Raw genomic sequence first — 21506 nt, forward strand, 5'->3', positions numbered from 1 at the left:
GCCGGCAATCAGTGCAATCACCAAAATCTGGGAAACTGACAAAAAACTTTGGCTCTTCTGCAGCAATTACGCTGTTAAATTCCCCACTAATTGTTAGACTCAAAGGGATTAGGTGTAACTGGGGTTTTAACAACTTATTGACTGCTAAGCAAAGGTTAATGGCCTGAAAAATGAATTTTAATTTTGTGCCGTGTGAAATTTGTTTATTTTAATAAAAAATAATTTTTTAAGAAACTTTGAAAAAAAGTTATTATTTAAAAAGTTTGTCCATCTTTATTTTTGCCTTTGCCCCGTGAGAGCCCCAATCTTTGTTTTTCTCTCACTAAATTTTTAAGGGCTTACTCACCTCCTTGTTCGCTGTCTGGGAGAATTCTGCGTTTTGATTGGTTGCTCAGACGTCACAGCAGTTCGCACTAGGGGATCCGCATTAACCTCCGTTGATTTGAATTGAACGTTGGAAAACCCGAAGTTCTCAACACAGGGATGGCGAGATCCTTGTGCGAAGCTTACTTTGTGGTCAGCGGCGAACGCCTTCGCTTCTCTGCTGACTGCAAATTCCGGGCCAACAACTTCTGCTTTTCTCAGAATGAATAGAGTTTATCCTGACTAAATGGGGGGAATTTTAACGTGAAAAAAACGGGTGGGTTGGAGGTAGGGGTTGTGGGGCGGGAGAGGGGGAAAGTTAAAGTTGAAAAAATTTAAATCCTGACCCCAATCCGCCCAATTTCGGCTTTTACTCAGGTAGGACGGGAGGGTGGGCAGCCGACCCGCTGCCAAGAAGCGGGTTGGCACTTTAAATATGATGAGGCCCTGAAACCTTTGCTTTAACCTGCTATACAGGTTTAACTGTGGCCGGCCGAGGATCCTGGGCCTTGGGATACCCGGCAGCTGCTGCGAAGTGAGCACAGCCTCGGGGAGCAATCCTTGTGGGCCGGAAGGAGCAGGAGCGCTTCCTCCCAGCTCACCAAGCTCACCCACCATCAGTCCACCCCGTATAAACACCAACCGTCCCCCCGCCCCAGGTTCGGTAATCGAACTTCCCCCCGGGATCTGGGATCGAACGCCCCCCCCCGGGATCTGGGATCAAACTCCCTCCCCGGGATCTGGGATCGAACTCCCCCCTGGTGCCAGGGATCAGACCCCCCAGGGTTCAAACTCCCCCCCCCCCCACCACTGGGCTTGGAAACCCCACCTTGGACCTACCTATTTGCTGCAGTATCCTGTCCCGCATTCCCTGTCCAACTGGAAACCAGCCTGTCGATCAGGCTGACCTCCGGGCGGCGAACCTGCCCTTGACATCACATGCACGCTGTGGAAACTCCAGCATGCAGGGAGGCCTGAACATCCGGGTTAGGGTTAGGTTTAGGGACTTCTGAGTTTCTCGCAGTCTACCGCCGCCCCCCCACCAACTCCAGGCAGGTCTGAAACTTCAAAATTCAGCCCAATGTTTCAGGCCGGTGACCTTTCATCAGAACGTCAAACGTTAACTCTGGTTTTTTTTTCATAAGTGCTGCCTGATTTGCGGAGTGTTTCCAGAAATTTATATCAGATTTCCAGCATCTGCAGTATTTTGTTTTTGAATCAGCAGAGTGATAGTAGGATTCAGCAATGGTGCCATCAGGCAACACCTGCACAGTGCTGAGCTGTTCACCAATGCTAAGTTCGAGTTGATTTGTGGGCCCCTTCAAAAATGTGACGGGCATGGCAAGATCATGCGGGGTGCTGTAGCCATTTCTCTGAGGCTGAATTTGACAATTCCACAGCAGTGACTATTATACAGAATTTGTGCTGCAAGGTTGGTTTTGTGAGGCACATTTCATTCAATGAGAACAGGTGAGGGTGACATCGATGCGTAAGCTTTTTATTTCGACTGGCATTAAATTGACAGCAAGACCAATTCTTTTGCAACAATTTGGAATAATTTTATTAAACACACACACACTCATGCAAGTTTATTAAACACACACACTCATGCACATCAACACAATAGCCTACTGGTATTTATGGACTCTACTCAATTACAACACGTAAGGTAATGGGTTAGATTTACAAAGACTTGTACTTCCCTGAGCCAAGCAATGCACGCGGCCTTTTTCCTTGCTTCTTGGTCTGGTCTGTAGAGGGAGGGCTTCTTGTTTTTCTGCATGGTCATCCAGAGAGAGAAAGAGAGCCTTTTGGGTTCCTTGTTTTATATCTTTTTAAGTCCATTGTCTCTAGTCTAAATTGCTAAGACCCCAGGATTGGGTCTTAGTTTCATGGCAGTTCTTGATTGGCTTTCCTTTGAACATGTGCCTGTCTGCAGTGGCTGGTGCCATTGCTTGCTTAAGTTAATTGTTTGTTGACACCTATTAATGGCTCTTGAGTTTTGATGGTGAGTTTTGATGGTGTTTTTGTGGGGGTTATTCTGTTATGCAGGTTTCCTTTGTTAAGTTTCACACCGTTGCCTTACCCAGGGGAGATCCATACACATTAAATTCATCTTTATTACATACATTGTAGGAACGGAGGTTCCTATCAAAAAGACTGAGTTCGACTCAGGTAATTAAATTAATGAACTTTAATGAAACCAAACGAGTTTAAGTTGGAAACTGCTAGAACACATCAATAACAGGTCTACTCTCCTTGAGGGCTCCACGAGGACTGATCCTCTGGTCAGAAGACTGACGTCATGACATCATCACGTTCTTCCCACCATTGGGGCGTCACGTGACCAACGGCATGATATCACCACGTTGAAACCATGCTGTAAAGGTAACTAGGCATTGTACAGTCAAACAGTGTAATTAAAGGTACAGGCACAGACAGTAACTACATTGCTGTTAAAGGAACTTTGTACAACCGCTCTGAGTCCTTTGGTGGCTCCGCCACATGCGCCCCCCCAGAATTGTCTTTAACAGAAAAGGTGAGGCGAGGAGGAGGCCTGATGAGCCTGTCCGATCGACTTCGATATCCTGGTAGAGGAAGTTGATGACCGGTGGTCGAGTTGGCAGTCGGTGGCGGCTGAGCAGGCGCGGCGAGCGCGGTTGAGTTGTCAGGCGGCTTTGGTTGATCTGGTGCGGTGGCAACGGGCGGTCGGCCACGTTTGGGTGGTTGAGCGACTAAGGCAGGGTGGTCCAGGGCCAGGTGAGCCGGCTTCAAGCGGTCCACTGAGATGTGATCCGGTTTCCCTCCGACGTCGACCAAAAAGGATTTGTCTCCCGGTTCGATGACGCGGAAAGGACCAGTGTAAGGGGGCTTGAGCGGATCCCGGTGAGCGTCGTGGCGGATGAAGAAATACTCCGCATTCTTCAGTCCCGGTGGCACGCAGGAGGTCTGCAAACCGTGATTGAATGTGGGTATCGGAGCAAAGCATCTGGCTGCTTCTTGGTGGCGAACGAGTTGCCGGGAGGCGGACCATGGCTCTGTGGGAGAAGGGAGGAAATCTCCTGGTACATGGAGCGGCTGGCCATAGGCGAGTTCAGCCGAAGACGATTGTAGATCGTCTTTGGGCGCCGTACGGAGACCCAACAGGACCCATGGGAGTCTGTCCACCCAACCTGCGCCTTGAAGACTGGCCCGAAGAGAGGCTTTAAGCGACCTGTGGAATCGCTCGCAAAGGCCGTTTGCCTGCGGATGATAGGCGGTGGTGCGATGAAGTTTGGTACCGAGCCCCTGAGCCACCATGTTCCAAAGATCCGAGGAAAATTGTGGCCCGCGGTCAGAGGAGCTGTCCGCCGGTACCCCGAAACGGGCAACCCAACAGGAGATGAAAGCTCTAGCGACGTCTGCCGACGTGGTGGAAACCAAAGGAATTGCCTCTGGCCACCTAGTGGTGCGGTCCGCTATGGTGAGGAGATGAGTATAACCCTGAGAAGGCGGAAGCGGCCCCATGAGGTCCACATGCACGTGGTCGAAACGACGCTCCGGAACAGTGAACGCAGCCATTGGAGCCTTGACATGACGCTGGACTTTGGCCTTCTGGCATACGACGCAGGTATTAGCCCAGTCACGGACATCGATGTGCATACCTTTCCAGACGAACTTGGCTGACATAAGCCGTTGCGAAGCCTTCATCCCTGGGTGCGACAACCCGTGTATGGCATCAAAAACCCTCCAGCGCCATATGACTGGCACGATGGGATGAGGAACTCCCATGGAAACGTCGCAAAGGAGCGTGGCACCTGCGGCCTGGAAGACGACGTCGGTCGCTTGGAAGCTAGAGGGAACGGTTCTATATGATTGGACCTCCGAATCCGAAACCTGATCTGCCGCCATGAGGGTGTAGTCGATTCCCAGGTGCACCGCGTGGACTGTCGCACGGGAGAGGCAATCTGCCACCAGGTTGTCCTTACCAGACACATGTTGAATGTCCGTGGTAAATTCGGAAATGAACCTCAAGTGACGTTGTTGACGAGCGGACCACGGTTCGGAGGTCTTGGCCATGGCAAACGTAAGGGGTTTGTGGTCGACAAAAGCCGTGAAAGGGCGCCCTTCCAATAAAAACCGGAAATGGCGAATGGCGAGGAAAAGGGCCAATGGTTCCCTATCGAAGGTGCTGTACTTTTTTTCATTTTTTCGCAATTGACGGCTGAAAAACGCCAGCGGTTACCACGTGCCGTTGACCCACTGTTCTTGCACAGCACCGATGGCGTAGTCTGACGCGTCGGTGGTAAGGGCGATGGTAGCACCTGGAAGTGGGTGTGCCAGCATGGTTGCATTGACCAAAGCGTTCTTGGTGTCGCCGAATGCCTGGATCATTTCAGCTGTCCACAGCTGGGTGCACTGGAACCTGGTGATATCCACGGAGGAGGTCGACTTTAGAGAAGATAGAATTTCCCTCCAAGTGGGCCGAGAAGCCCTGGATATGCGGGATCGGGTACCGATCCGGCTGGTGGCGTCGTTGAGGCATCGGTAGTCACCGCATGGCCGCCAGCCGCCGCCTGGTTTCGGCACGATGTGGAGAGGCGAGGACCAGGGACTCTTCGACCGCCTAATGATCCCGAGCCGCTCCATTGTGGCGAACTCCGCCTTCGCAGCTGCAAGCTTGCCGGGTTCGAGCCTTCTAGCCCGCGCATAAACCGGGGAGCCAGTAGTGGTGATGTGATGTTCAACACCATGTTTCGTCGCCGAAGAGGAGAAGGTGGGCCTTGTCAGCTCCGGAAACTCCCCGAGGAGCCGCGTGAAGTCATCTGGAGGAGAGAAAGCACAGGCAATGGAGCGCGCCACGGAGGTACCGTGGAAGCACGGAATCGAGTGGAAGGTGGCCGCGTTGATCAGCTGGTGGTGCCGGACATCGACTAGTAGGCTGTTGGCACACAGAAAATCTGCCCCTAGGATAGGCTGTGAGACTGTAGCCGTGACGAAATCCCAAAAGAAGTGCTGACTGCCGAAACAGACTTCGACCCGCCGCTTTCAGAACGTCCGAATAGCTGCGCCATTAGCCGCTACGAGGGAAAAACCGAGGTTCCCAGTCTGCGTGTCGAGCTTCGACGCAGGTAGAATGCTACACTGCGCCCTGGTGTCACAAAGGAAGCGGCGGCCTGAGAGGGAATCGGTGATATAGAGGAGTTTCCCCGTAGAACCGACGGCCATCGCCACCGTGGAACACCCGTTAGACTTGGTCATCCGTCACCAGGGATGCCGCCTGCGCCTTCTTGTTCTTTTGGGGGCGAAAAACTGCAGGGGGAACGGCAGCATCGTGCTTTCGCACCAAAACAGGTGTGGTAGGAGCACCAGCCCGCTGTAGGAGAAGCCGGGACCGCGTCTGTGGGGGGTGGGCACCTCATGGCCGCGCAGCGCTGCTGGGTAACCGTGAAAATCTTATCGGCTTCGGCCGCAAGCTTGGCACAGTCAGTAATGTCAGAGCTGGCTAGGGCAGCCTGAACCTGTTCAGGCAGTTGATAGAGGAAAAGCTCCCGGAAGATGAAACATTCCGGTTCAGCACCCAAGAGCGTGAGCATTTGGCTCATGAGCTCGGACGGTTTGGAGTCTCCGAGGCCGGGCAGCATGATGAGCTGGCAAGCACGCTCCGACTTTGACAGCCCGAAAACCTGAAGCAACCGCGCCTTAATTGCATCATACTTGCTGTCAGTAGGAGGACTACCAATGAGGCTGATGATCCTCATGTGCCTCAATAAATCCGAGACTCAATGTTAGCGGAACAAAACAAGGCTTTTATTAACTTAGAAGGTAACACACAGTGGAGAGGTATCTTCCATCCAGAGGTCTGCTGTACTGGATGTGAGGCAGGCTGGGCCTGCTTACATAGGGGCCAGGTATGGGCGGAGCCCTACACACAATACAATACAATGGTGAGGAAACGGAACTGAGGTAAGGGAAATGAAACTGAAACCAAACCACAGTCACAGGCAGAGAATACCGATGAGTGATGAATGGCATATTTCATCACATTCACCCCTTCTATAGATTTAGTCTGTTCGGGGGTTTGATAGTCCTCTGTGACCGACATGGCTGTTGTGGTGCCGCGGGTGTCGGCTGGGTGTCCCCGGTGGCCTCCTGGGTCTCTGCCGGGGGTGCCGCCAGGGTTGTTGAAGGGGTAGTTGGTGGGGGTACCGTTGGTCGATGTTCTTCCGGGGGTGATGAAAGAGTAGTGGGTGGGTAAGAGTTGCTGTGATCGTTGTTGCTGCTGTTGTCGTGGTTGTTGTCGTTACCGGCTGGGGCGACGTCTTTTATGGACACGGTGTCCTCCCTTCCGTCGGCGTGCCGGACATACGCGTATTGGGGGTTGGCGTGGAGTAGGTGCACTGACTCCACGAGAGGGTCCGTCTTGTGGCCGCTCACATGCCTTCGCACGAATACCGGACCTGGGGTGGAGAGCCATGACGGCATGGATACGCCTGAGGTGGATTTCCGGGGAAAGACAAACATTCGCTCATGAGGCATGGCATTAGTGGCAGTACACAATAGCGACTGTATCGAATGGAGCACATCTGGGAGGACTTCCTGCCAGTGGGAGATAGGGAGGCCCTTGGTCCTTAGAGCTAGAGTGACTGCTTTCCATACTGTCCTGTTCTCTCGCTCCACTTGACCGTTACCCCGGGGGTTGTAGCTGGTGGTACGGCTCGTGGCGATCCCCCTGGACAGCATGTACTGGCGTAGCTCTTCACTCATGAAGGACGCCCCCCTACCCGTATGGATGTAGCTCGGCATACCGAACAGGCAGAACAGGCTGTTGAGGCATTTAATGACCGTGGCGCTGGTCATGTCTGGGCAGGGGAAGGCGAATGGGAAACGGGAGTATTCGTCCACAATGTTCAGGAAGTAAACATTGCGGTCGACGGACGGGAGGGGGCCCTTGAAATCTAAGCTGAGCCGCTCAAAGGGCCGTGTAGCTTTGATTAAGTGGGCTCTATCTGGGCGGTAGAACCGAGGCTTGCACTCAGCGCAAGTGCGGCAGTTCCTGGTCAGAGACCGAACTTCCTCAATCGAGTAGGGTAAGTTGTGGGACTTTATGAAGTGGAACAGCCGCGTGACCCCTGGGTGGCAGAGGTCGTTGTGGAGGGTCTGTAGCCGATCCCCGGCGGCGCTGGCACACATCCCTCGTGAGAGGGCATCGGGGGATTCGTTAAGGGCCCCTGGCCGGTAAATGATGTCATAATCGAAGGTGGAGAGCTCGATCCGCCACCTAAGAATCTTATCATTTTTAATCTTCCCCCTCTGTTTATTATTGAACATAAACGCTACCGACCGCTGGTCGGTAAGTAGGGTGAAGCGTTTGCCGGCTAGGTAGTGGCGCCAGTGGCGCACTGCCTCCACGATGGCTTGGGCCTCCTTTTCCACGGAGGAGTGTCTGATCTCGGGCCCTTGGAGGGTCCTCGAGAAGAAAGCTACGGGCCGCCCCGCCTGGTTGAGGGTGGCCGCCAAGGCAAAGTCAGACGCATCACTTTCCACTTGAAAGGGAGTGTTCTCATCCACTGCCTGTAGCGTGGCCCGCTCAATATCCCGCTTAATGCTTTTGAAGGCGGCGTGGGCCTCAGCAGAGAGCGGAAAAGAGGATGCTTTCAAGAGGGGGCGGGCTTTGTCGGAGTAGTTGGGGACCCATTGGGAATAATAAGAAAATAACCCCAGGCACCTTTTCAGGGCTTTGGGAGTGTTGGGCAGGGGCAGCTCCCGTAGGGGCCGCAATCGGTCGGGGTCTGGTCCGATTTCCCCATTCTCCACCACGCTGCCTAGTATGCAGAGGCGCGTGGTGTTGTAAACGCACTTGTCCTCGTTGTAGGTGAGGTTGAGTTTTTGTGCGGTTTTCAGGAACCTCTCGAGGTTCGAGTCGTGATCCTGCTGGCTGTGACCACAGATGGTGACGTTGTCAAGGTAGGGGAAGGTTGCCTGCAAGTGGTGGTCATCGACCATGCGGTCCATCTCCCTCTGGAAGACCGAGACCCCATTCGTCACCCCAAAGGGGACTCTGAGGAATTGGTAGAGGCGTCCGTTCGCCTCGAAGGCGGTGTACGGGCGGTCCTCTGGTCTGATAGGGAGCTGGTGGTACGCTGACTTGAGGTCGATGGTGGAGAACACCCGGTATTGGGCGATTTGGTTCACCATTTCTGATATGCGGGGTAGCGGGTAGGCGTCTAGTTGGGTGTACCTGTTGATCGTTTGGCTATAGTCGATCACCATCCGTTTCTTTTCGCTACCCCTTACCACCACCACTTGGGCGCGCCACGGGCTGTTGCTGCGTTCAATAATGCGCTCCTTCAGGAGCCTGTCTACCTCGGTCGCGATAAACCGCCTGTCCTCCCAGCTGTACCTCCTGCTTTTGGTCGCTATTGGCCGGCAGTTAGGGGTAAGGTTCGCGAATAGCGAAGGCGGCTTTACCTTCAGGGTAGCCAGACCGCACACTGTGAGGGGCGGCTGGGACCCACCGTAATTGAGCGTGATGCTTTGGTGGTAGCACTGGAAATCCAGGCCCAAGATCACGCTCGCACATAGATTCTTCATGATTAGTACTTTAAAATTATCGTATACAGTTCCGTTAACGGACAATTGTACCGTGCAGTAACCCATAATGGTCGATGTCTGGGTTTTATCAGCCATAGAGATGGTACCCCGAGTAGGGACCACCTTTAGGGAGAGTTGTTGTGCCAGTTCAGGGTGGATAAAACTCTCCGTGCTTCCACTGTCAATTAAACATTTAACCCCGCACCCGTTTACCTCGATGTCCACCATTGATTTGGATAGCGGGTGCGGCCTGGTCTGGTCCACTGTGACCGATGCCACTGTAGGGCCCTGATCGAGACAAGATGGCGTCCACGCTGTCTGCTCACAAGATGGCGGACCCCACGAGGTCGGGCAAGATGGCGTCCAAGATGGCCGCTCCCACGGCGCACACGCGGCGGTGGCGGGTTTTCCGGCGGGGTTCCCTCTGCACACCTTCCCGAAGTGCCCCTTCTTACTGCACTTAAAGCAGGTGGTGCCTTTCGCTGGGCACAGGTTTCTGGTGTGCTTTGGCTGCCCGCAGAAGTAGCAGTTGGGTCCCCGACGCGTCGCGGCTGTCGTAGGGCTTCTGGGGGGAGAGCGGGGCCCCGACGGTGTCGGGCTGCCGGGCGGGGAAGATGCCTTCCAAGATGGCGGTGCCCTTGGTGCACACGTGGCGGCGTGGACGGCGCGGGCTGAAGAGTAGGCGTCCGAGTTTCTCTGGGCCACATCCAGGGATCGCGCTGTGTCCACAGCCTGTTTCAGGTCCAAACCCGTTTTTTCCAGCAGTCTCTGCCGGATGTAAGTGGAGCTGAGGCCTGTGATAAAGGCATCGCGAACAAGCTCGTCAGTGTACACTGCGGCTTTTACATCTTGGCACTTGCAGTCTTTGCCAAGCGTTTTCAGGGTGCCTAGGAACTCATCCAGCGATTCCCCAGGTCGCTGTGCGCGAGTAGCAAGCAGATGCCTAGCATACACCTCATTCGTAGGCTGCTGGTAATGCGCCTTTAAGATGTTGCAGGCGGCCGGGTACGTGTCGGCGTCTTGGATGAGGGGGTAAACCCGGTGGCTTACCCAATTCCGCAGAATTCCGAGTTTCATACTTGCAGTGTCCGTAGCGCCTGTGACGGCTGCGGAATTGTCCAGGAAGAATTCCATACACATAAACCAGTGTCCGAAGCGTGCCGATGCGTCCGAAGCATGCTGCTCCAAATCCAAACGTTCGGGTTTCAAGAGTTGATCCATTGTGTTGAAAAGTAAGTTAATAAAATTGATGTGCCTCAATAAATCCGAGACTCAATGTTAGCGGAACAAAACAAGGCTTTTATTAACTTAGAAGGTAACACACAGTGGAGAGGTATCTTCCATCCAGAGGTCTGCTGTACTGGATGTGAGGCAGGCTGGGCCTGCTTACATAGGGGCCAGGTATGGGCGGAGCCCTACACACAATACAATACAGTGGTGAGGAAACGGAACTGAGGTAAGGGAAATGAAACTGAAACCAAACCACAGTCACAGGCAGAGAATACCGATGAGTGATGAATGGCATATTTCATCACAGATCCGTGATGCAGTTGCGCTGTCGAGGGCGGAGACAACGTAATAATAACGGGTCTGATCCGCGATGATGCTCCGAATGGCGAACTGGGCTTCAGCCTGGATGAACCAGGCGTCTGGTTGTTGCTCCCAGAACTGTGGCAGTTTCAGCGTGACGGCGTTCGTGTCCATGTCGAATCTTCCATGAAAATCGTTCGTAGAAGTCGGGGTCACCAATGTAGGAACGGAGGTTCCTATCAAAAAGACTGAGTTCGACTCAGGTAATTAAATTAATGAACTTTAATGAAACCAAACGAGTTTAAGTTGGAAACTGCTAGAACACATCAATAACAGGTCTTATCTCCTTGAGGGCTCCACGAGGACTGATCCTCTGGTCAGAAGACTGACGTCATGACGTCATCATGTTCTTCCTGCCATTGGGGCGTCACGTGACCAATGGCATGACGTCATCACGTTGAAACCGTGCTGTAAAGGTAACTAGGCATTGTACAGTCAAACAGTGTAATTAAAGGTACAGGCACAGACAGTAACTACATTGCTGTTAAAGGAATTATGTACAACCGCTCTGAGTCCTTTGGTGGCTCTGCCACAACATCTTATATTAATAGTCTCGGGTCCATCACACACACAAAACTTATATTTTTATTCTTACAATTTCAAGTGACATCACTAGCAGAACTGTAGATTTTTAGCATACACTGCGAATGACATCTTCGAGTGGCCTTGTTCATGTGCAGGATGACATCATGGGTCAACCGCAAATCAGAAGTGTCCACACGGTCGCTAATCACTCCTTCAAACTAAACACTCTGGGTGAGAACTGCAGTGACTGATGGGGCCTTGGTTGTGGTTCACAGATTGTTTACAGGTTTACTAGGTACGAAGTGAATAGGGACAGCGTCGTGACTTCCGGATTTTGTCCACTCCAATGATGTCATTTGCTGCACACGCACTGGGCTTTCCGAGAAATCAACTCACTGCTGTTCATGGTCAAGAGCGTGATCCAGGTCTAGCGGGAAGGAGAGGGAGAATGTGGTGCAGGTGTAAAGGGGGTGGGGTTGAAAGAACGTGATCCATGTCGGGCTGGGGGGGGGGAAGAACTTGATCTTTCTTCCCATCTGGATCACATTCTCACTCTCATTTCCCTCCCTTTAGACCTGGATCACATTCAACAACAACAACTTGAATTTATATTGCGCCTTTAACGTAGTAAAACGTCCCAAGGTGCTGCACAGGAGTATTTTAAGACAAAAAATTAGGGCAGGTGACCAAAAGCTTGGTCAAAGAGGTAGGTTTTAAGGAGCGTCTTAAAGGAGGAAAGAGAGGTAGCGAGTTGGAGAGGTTTAGGCAGGGAATTCCAGGGCTTACGGCCTAGGCAGCAGAAGGCACGGCCACCATCCCAACTGTTTTCTCCATGCAATGCCCCCGCCTCCCCCCCCCACGGCCCCCAGCTCCTAACCTTCTCCCACCCCCGCCTCCTCCAGCTCGCCCCTCTGATCCCCTCTCCTCTCCCTGCTCTGATCTCCTGACCTTCTCCATGCAAAAACTGGCTGGCAACAGGGACAAAACATGGTTCAGGCCACAGCCCTGCTGCTAGGCGCATGTGCAGTCAGAACATCGGCAGCTCCAGTGGGTCGGGATGGTGTTTAGGCCCCGCGCCCTCTAGAGCTGTGCTTGCTCAGAACAATTCAAACCTGTTTGTGAAAATAATCACTCTGCAAATAGATTGAGAGCTTTGATTTTCCATAAACTGGCTCAGCAAGCTGGAATACATATCTTTAATGCCACGCCTATCAACAAATCTAGATGTCTTCAGCATGTCACGAACATGACAGCAAGCAATTAACTCTTTGGGCAGGATTTTCATTGGGCCGTGGAGGCGGGATTGGAGGCGTGTGGGGGGGTAAAATCCTGAAATCGGGGGTCCCAAACCCATCCCCCACCCAACCTGCCTCCATGCCAGTTTCAAAGGAGGCGGGTACCCGACCCGTACTGGGACCCGCCTCCCCGAGGCGGGAACGGGATTAGTGCCAATTAACTGCCTGTTAACAGGTAGTTAACAGGCAGTTTTTAGCCTAATCCCTATTTTTAATGTTGAAGTGTGGGATTCCCGATGGCTCTAAACCACGGCAAGTTACAGGAGGTGGACTGTTGGGATAAAGGGCTTGGAGGGGTCGAGATGTCCAGTGTTCAGGTGAGTGATGGGTGCATGAGTGCAAAGGTAAGTGTGTTTGGTGTGTGTAAAGTGTTTAAAGAAGTTCTACTAACCTTTACTTACCTTAAAGCCTTCCTTCCTTCAGGTCTCGGGAGTCCCTCATCTCACCGGCACAGAAAGCAGAATGGCTGCGAGCTGTCAAAAATTGCAGAATTCAGCTTTCTGTGCCAGGGAGATCTCTAAATCATCCTGCAAGGAAGGAAATAACTTAGAGTACAGATTGTCAGTGTTTGACAGCTTCAAACAGCTGTGAAATGCTGATATTTCATCTGTCAAAAGGTCTTGACAGATGAAATTTCAATCTGTGATGTCCCCTGTTGCCGGGTGGCCCTTAATTGGCCTGCTGAGCCCGCTGGGCGGGCTCAACAAGGTCAATCAAGTCTAAATCATGTGGGTTGGCTAGAACTCAATGGAGGTGGGACTACAACCCCGAAAGTTGCAGTCCCGCCTCCTACCCGACTCCTCAATGAAAATCCAGCCCTTCAACTCTTTTTCAGATCATTTTCCTGGAAAGAAAAGACTATATCCAAATCTAAGTATTTTTTACATCATGTTATGTTGTGACAAACGACACTTTACAAATGTCAAATTTCAGAGTGAAGTATTTATATTTTGTAATGTATCCTAAATAGTTATAGCAATCACCTTTTAAATAACTTGCATTTTTATAGCGCCTTTCATGACCCGAGAATGCACCAAAGCACTTCACAGCCAATGAAGTACTTCTTTAAACAATGATTGTTCATATAAATAAACAGGTTTGGAAGGATTGCACCATTATTCAAGGTTGGAGGTATTCCGAATAAACAGTTTGATTTTTAACAGGGTGAATTCTACTTGCAGTGACATTTGATAAAGAATGTCACAGTCCAACAGATGAACAGTAAAGAGCTTCTCACCACCCCACTACAAGTGGCTACTTATTAAAAATAGTTGCAGTATTTATTTCTCTATTTGCAATGGGTAAGGAAAGTTGGTATTTTCCAGGAATGAATCAAAAACTCTTCATTGTCTCTGGGGAAGTCGCTGACAAACTTTTGTTCCAAAGGTACACTGGCGATGTGTACCTTGCCCAGTTTCTGCCTCACTCCCATTCTCCTTGCAATAGCATAATCTCTGATGCACTGGGGAGATGTAACCCCACTATTTAAGAAAGGAAGGAGAGAGAAAACAGGGAACTACAGACTAGTTAGCCTGTAGTAGGGAAAATGCTAGAATCTATTATTAAGGATGTGGTAACAGGGCACTTAAAAAATAATAATAGGATTGGTCAGAGTCAGTGTGGATTTATGAAAGGGAAATCATGTTTGACAAATCTGTTAGAGTTTTTTGAGGTTGTAACTAGCAGAATAGATAAGGGGGAACCAGTGGATGTGGTGTATTTGGATTTTTAGAAGGCATTTGATAAGGTTCCACACAAGAGGTTATTAAACAAAATTAGGGCTCATGGGATTGGGGGTAATATACTAGCATGGATTGAGGGTTGGTTAATGGACAGAAAACAGAGTAGGAATAAATGGGTAATTTTCGGGTTGGCAGGCTGTAACTACAGGAAACTTTGATTTATCTGGAGGTTATATGTCCGAAATACTCAATCTAACAGCAAAAATCAGGAGCCGTTTTCTATAAGTTTTTAGAGTTCTCGTTGCTTTTTTTTCCCAGTCAGGCACTGCAAGGTCTGTAGCTATAGCAACAGCTTCAGCTAGAGGCGCTTGCAGATGCAGCCGACTGTTTTGAAGCTGTTGCTAAGCAACAGGGTTTGTTGATTCACATGGAGCTTTTCAGTTCCGTATGTTTCAACATTATGCTGGTATGTCCGGCACTTTTGATGGTACGGCACCAGCTCGGTCCCATCAGTGCCGGATATCAGAAAGTTTCCTGTAGTGGGGTACTGCAAGGATCAGTGCTTGGGCCTCAGCTATTCACAATCTATATCAATGATTTGGATGAGGGGAACAAATAATGGCCCAGAAATTCAGGTCTCCACGGGTGAGTATGCATGGGGTACTCACCCGTAGGCCCAATGGAAGTGCCGGTTTCTTGCATGCACTGCGCATGCGTGGGAAACCGGCACTTCCGTTCCCCTGAACGAAGGGGTTCAGAGGTCGAACGCGTGCGCAGGAGAGGCTGCGTGTGCGCATCGAACTTCATTTTTTTTTCCTGGTTTTCCTGGGAGGGTAAGTCTGCAGAAGTTAGACATGTAAAAAGCAGGCGTAAGGCCTGCTGTTTACAAGGTAAGTGGTGAATTAATTAAAATTATAACATTTTTTCCACAGGTTTATTATTTTTAAATACTTTAAAGAAAGGTAAGTTTATTTTTAGCCCCGTTAGAAAATAAAATTATTTTTTTCAAATATTTAAATTATTGTTTAAAATAGTTATTTCATGTAACTTTTAGTTTATTTTAAAAAAGTGATTTAAAAAAAAAATTATTTGAAGATTTAGTGATGTTATGGGGCCGTAGTATTTCTAAATTTTGACAAGTCTTCCTGTCAGACTTATGAATGGAGCATTCCCTGCTCCGATTGGCTCCCCGTGGACCACGTGATCCCAGGGGACGCATCGAACTAACTGCACCCCTGGGATACGCAAGCACTGCGCGCCGGCAGCTGGAGCAGGCCCAGGATCGCAATTCCACGCGGGCCCACAGCGCAACGGCCGGCGTGCAAGGTAAGTGCAGGTCGGGGGCTTGCACCCGCGGGAAGCCCCTGACCCGAATTTCTGGGCCATTAATATATCCAAGTTTGCTGATGATACAAAGCTAGGTGGGAATGTAAGTTGTGAGGAGACTGCAAAGAGGCTTCATGGGGATATAGACAGGGTAAGTGAGTGGGCAAGAACATGGCAAATGGAATATAATGTGGAGAAATGTGAAGTTATCCACTTTGGTACAAAAAATAGAAAAGCATCGTATTTTTTAAATGGTGAGAGATTGGGAAATGTTGCTGTTCAGAGGGACCTGGGTGTCCTTGTACACGAATCACTGAAAGTAAATGTACAGGTACAGCAAGCATTTAGGAAAGCAAATGGTATGTTGGCCTTTATTACAAGAGGATTTGAGTATAAGAGTAAAAACATCTTACTGCAATTATATAGGGCCCTGGTGGGACCACACCTGGAGTATTGTGTACAGTTTTGCTCTCCTTACCTAAGGAACGATATACTTGCCATAGAGGGAGTGCAATGGAGGTTCACCAGACTGGTCCCTGGGATGGCAGGAGGGGGGGCGGGCGGAGTTGTCCTATGAGGAGAGATTAAGTAGATTAGGCCTATATGCTCTAGAATTTAGAAGAATGAGAGGTGATCTCATTGAAACATACAAAATTCTTACAGGGCTTGACAGGATAGATGTAGGGAGGATGTTTCCCCTTGCTGGGAAGTCTTGAACCAGAGGTCACAGCCTCAGAATAAGGGGTCGGCCATTTAGGACTGCGATGAGGAGAAATGTCTTCACTCAGAGGGGGTGAATCTTTGGAATTCTCTACCCCAGAGGGCTGTGGAGGCTCAGTTGTTGAGTGTATTTAAGACAGAGATCGATAGATTTTTTGGATATTAAAGGAATCAAGGGATTTGGGGATAGTGCAGGAAAGTGGAGTTAATGTAGAAGGTCAGCCAAGATCTTATTGAATGGTGGAGCAGGCTCGAGGGGTCGAAGGGCCTACTCCTGCTCCTATTTCTTATGTTCTTATCTGCTAGATTTTTGGGACTCTGTTCGATCATTGGAGTATGCTCAACTTGATTTACTTCAGTAAATAAAAGGTGTTTTGGTCATACTTGGCTGACTCTTATGCTTAACTGAGAAAGAAAAAAACTATCGATGAAGTGGAAACGCAATGCAGAATATCCATTAGAACTGGCTAGATTTATATTGGAAAGTCAAAGAGCCTAATTCTCCCGTGGCATTTGTGAATGTACCTATAAATATATATCTTTCTTGTTGTTTTCCTTTTGTTTTCACTTCTCACAGTCCAAAGATGTGCGGGTTAGATTGATTGGCTATGATAAATTGACCCTTAGTGTTAGGGGGATTAAATACGTGGGGTTACGGGGATAGGGTGGGATATGTGTTGGTGTAGGGGTTACGGGGATCGGGTGGGATATGTGTCGGTGCAGGCTCGATGGGCCGAAATGGCCTCTATCTGCATTGTGGGGTTTCTGTGATTTCTGTGATTCTGTGAATATCAAGGACTATTTTCACCCTCCAAGGTTACTGTGGTCAACTGTACAATCCATAATGAGGAGAACTATCAGACTGCCTGGGTATGTATGTATATAAAATTTGATTCCTGTCTCATCTGTAAGCACTGGCTATCATATAATTATTTTCCTCCCTAGGAAATTAGGATCCTATTATATATCTTGTCAGGTCCTGGCCATTTGCGCTCCTATAGCCTTAATAACTTCATTTTATCCAGCATAACATCACTCACCACTCATCTCATTCTCAACCACTTTAGAATTCACCTCCTCTTCGATATATTTCTCTTTTTAGCAATGAAAGAAAGACTTGCATTTATATAACGCATTTCACAACCTCAGGAAGTCCCAAATGAAGTACATTTAAAGTGTGGCACTGTTGTAATGTAGAAAGTTTCTGATCATGATCTACAAATTAACAATTGATTCCTCTCTATGTACAAGACAGGACCACTTGGATGTCAATTTTTTTCCCATCCCACAGACCTCTTCTGCAGCATTACATAAAAGCCCCCTACTTTAAATAGTTTTTTTCAGAAGCTTTAGTAAGTCTTGTGCACATCCATTGAGTGTTGTGCACAGGCTCCCAGTGCTCCAGTTGCTGGATGGCTGCATTGAGCCACACTAGGTGCACTGGGCTTGATGTCTGATATATGGGGAGACATATCATAATTTATCCACAAGAGTGTCACAGTTGGGGTTGGGGATCTATCAGAAAGGGGAGCAGATCTTCACTTATTCCAATGAAGATACCTAGGAACTGAATACAAATTCAAGAGGATTGTGAGTGGTGTGCTGGTTTGCATTCCATTGATCTGTTCTATCATACTGAGTGGTTTCACTGAAAATCATGACAGCTATTATGATTTGAGAATAATATAGAGATAAATAGCAAGATGCTTTATTTCAGGACCTTGGCACACAACAAGCTGAAGAGGTGGAGCCAGTTATATTACACCGCCAGAAGAGAATGTGGATTCTAGGTACTATTTCTATTGTGGAAGAAGATAAAGGACCTTATCCTAAATTTGCTTTTAGAGTAAGTCACCATTTTTCACAAAGTTCTTTTTAGGTGATGGATAAACTTAAACTTAAAAGAATGTGGTCACTTAAAGATAAATGGCTGCATATAGAGATAAAATGTTGGTAGTCTTTACATTATTAATATTTTGTTAGCATTTTTAACGTATATTTCAACCACAATGGTGGATAACAAAAATGGCTGGCCAAGCCCAATAGCTGTGGCTCAAAGATGGAGCAGTACAACATTCCAACCTCCTGTTGATGGCTGGAGATGGTGCAGAATGAGGCGGTAGTAAAAAGAGATGGCCCTGCTTTCCACTCCAGGGTACCTTCCTCATAGAACAACATTGCAAAGTGCTTGGAAAGAGGTGGAAGAAGAGGACTTGAAGGTATAGCTGACTGTTACCGCCGCTGGCAGTACCAATACCATAGTACGTTAGCTGCAGCTGTCCTTGCACAGCTCCGCATATAGCTATCTGCCTTCCCAAAGCTTTTTGTAAATAGTATGCCCTAGCTACTCCCAGGACACATTTTAGAAAATGCAAAGACACCACTTGTGTTGTTAGACAACCATGGTCAACAAATGAGGTAAGAGACAGTATCAAGCTAAAATATAAGGCTTATGTAAATGCAAGGAAAAGTGGAAATCCAACAGACTGGGAGAGCTATAAAACAACAAATGGATTCAAAGAAGGTAATAATAAGAGGTGAAAAAAGAAATATGAAAAAAACACTTGCAATGGTTATCAAGCCTAACAGCAAAAGCTTTCATAACTACATTAAGAGAGAGTGGTAAAGGGACCCATCAAAGGCACATGCAGGTGAGATTCTAATTGTTAATAAGGGAATGGCAGACTTGTTAAATGTATACTTTGTGTCCATTTTCACAGTGGAGGAAGAGGACAAAATACTCGTGGTACAAGGGAGCCTAAAAATAAGTCAAGGGGAGTGTATTTAATATGTTAAGAAAGTAAAAGTAATAGAACTTAAGATTCTCCAGGACCTGATGGTTTCCACCCCAGCGTGTTAAAAGAGGCATTAGTCATAATTTTCCAGTGCTCTCCAGTTCAGGAATTTTGCCTTTCAAAAGGAAAATTGCAAATATCACTCCATTATTTAAGAAGGGAGAGAGAAACCAGGTACAGGATCGCCAGTTTAACATCAGCTGTGGGGAAGTTACTAGAATCTATCATCAGAGACATAGGCTGGAATTTTACCAGCACTGAGAGGGCAGGATCAGAGGTGGGTCAGCTGTCAAAATTGAAATGATTGACAGCGGGTTGGGAGTCTGTTGTCAACCCGCCTCCACGCTAGTCTCCCAGGGGTCGGGTCTGTCAGCGCTGAACAGATCCGACACCAAGCAGTGGGGGAGACAATTTAGATTATTAAGAGGTTGTTAAAAGGCAATTAAACACCATTTTACATTGTATTTACCATTTTTCCAGCTTTTTGATGAATTTCACGGCGCTCGGGGATCACGTCAGGTAAGTAGGTCAAGTGTTCCATCGGTATCCATTCTTCTGAATAGCTGACAGCTGCAAATGTGGTATAAAAGCTACCATTTCACAGCTGTTCACTTTCCAATCTCAGAAGCTGGAGCCTTTATGATTTGGAAGACACATTTCAGCTTTATGCAGGTTGGAAGTGTTTGGAATAAACTCTTTATCCACTGTCATCTCCTTGGAACAACCTCTCTCACCTTTGACAGATCGCTTCTGTCATCTCAGCCTCACCTGCCATCTAATCCATTAGCATTGGTGCCCTTGAAAAAATCTCACCTTGGTCCTCAGAATCCCACCGCGATCAGCCCCAACACCAACATCACCAGGAAAACCAGCAGCACCAGGCACACTACCAGTACCAACAACAACATTCTCCGCAATCAACTGATGCTGCACAGGACACAGGGCATCAGCACCTGACCACATTGCTGCCCGGGAGGCCAGGGATGGCCTCACCATGACCAGATGTACTTCACTTGATGCTGTACACCCTGGCTGCCACATGATGTGCCAAGTTGGCACCACCCCACACCAGCACCATAAAGCATCCCTACAATGTCTAAGCCATTCCTTTCACACTCATCGCCATTGCGGGGGGAATCGTTATGTCTCACCATTCACTGAAACTCACTAAGCCACTTCAAAAGGTGCACACAAATCTGTCCAAGAATGCAAAGTGTTGAAAATAAAGGTTTCAATGTTTGACAACATATTAACAGAAACTTTAAATGAACATTGGATAAAACACCTTGGCCTAGAAATTGGGTATAGCCCCGCTTGGGGCGTTAGAATTGGCGCAGCGCAAAGTTTATAGCCAGACGCAACTTATCGCCACCTGGCGCGATATTGGGTTGCATTGCCCCTAAAGGTGATTGAGGCGCGAATTCAGGCATTACACGGGACTCCTAAGGCGCTAAACTTCCGGTGCAACCCAATATCGGAGCGGACAGGCGCAGCGCAGGTGCTCTCAATTACCGATGACCACGAGACTTCCAGGCGCCGGCCAGCTCTTAAAGGGGTGGGTCAGTCAGCTTCAGCATCCACACTCTGCACCTTGTAGGCCTCAGAATCGGCGCAGGCCCTTCTCTGGCGCTAAAAACTTGGACCAGATGGAGAAGGTGAGACAGAAAGCAGAGCGCTTCACCAATGAGGCTCTGGAGCAATTGGTGGCCGCAGTGGAGCGTCGGCGAGATGTTCTCTACCCAGACAATGGCAGGAGGCTGAATCATAAGGACTACCGACGAGCCTGGAGGGATGTATTCCAAAGTGTCAACCCCAGCAGCATGGTGACCAGGAGCCCTGTCCAATGCAGAAAGAAATTCAACGACCTCACTCGGGTCGTGAGGGTGAGTGTTGTTTCTGCAAACTTCTGCATCCCTTCATTTGCACCTGACTTTATGGCTACAGGGTGGGCTGTGCCCCATTGGCCATCTGCCAGCAAGCACCCATGGCCCTTTCTGGGCACACACATGCACATTTGACTCAAGGCATCATGTAAGGGCTCTTGCACCATGGGGGGCATGAGATGATCACTCAGGGCATCATGTAAGGGCTCTTCCACCATGGGGGGCATGAGATGATCACTCAGGGCATCATGTAACATAACTTCCCCTCCATTCCCCTGCAGTCCAAGCTGGCGAGGATTCGCAAAGACCAGCTTCGTACCGATGGAGGACCTCCACAAGTGGTCACTCTCACGGATCTCGAGGAGAGAGTCCACCAGATTCTTGGAGGACATCTGAGTGGTCCTGTAACCACTGCAGCTGCCGACCCCATTGTCAACAGCGATGGTAAGGTTCTCACCTTTTACAACTGTCTCCTTCCACTTGTTCCCCCCGCCAGCATGCTTTCTCACTGTGGACCCATGTCATAGCCTTGCCGCAATTTGGCATCCCTTGCTGCCAAGCTGTCCTTTTGCTAAAGCCACTCTTCCACCTCCCTGCTTTCAGATGCTGCTTCACCAGCTCGGGAGCCGGGCCCTCAAGCTGCCAGTGCCAGTGCCTCCGAAGGCTCAATGAGAAAATTACTGTCCAACAGAAGGTCAGCAACTCTCTCCAGCAATGATCAGAATGGCCAGCCCAAATGGCTGCAGCTTTTAT

At 49.2% G+C, this 21506-nt stretch overlaps 1 protein-coding gene across 1 annotated transcript in view; it reads left to right on the forward strand.

Annotated features, from left to right (window-relative positions):
* The window catches only part of LOC147108641 (cadherin-like protein 26), a 100813-nt gene that overhangs the window by 2627 nt on the left and 76680 nt on the right, over positions 1–21506 (forward strand). The window contains exons 2-3 of the mRNA XM_086004289.1: positions 16892–16945; positions 17793–17921. Coding sequence (XP_085860415.1) covers positions 16892–16945; positions 17793–17921 — 183 coding nt within the window. The remainder of the gene's footprint in view (positions 1–16891; positions 16946–17792; positions 17922–21506) is intronic.

This window comes from Somniosus microcephalus, chromosome 13 (assembly GCF_052327205.1).
Source record: "Somniosus microcephalus isolate GS21.2 chromosome 13, FLI_Smic_1.0, whole genome shotgun sequence".
Classification (NCBI taxonomy): Eukaryota; Metazoa; Chordata; class Chondrichthyes; order Squaliformes; family Somniosidae; genus Somniosus; species Somniosus microcephalus.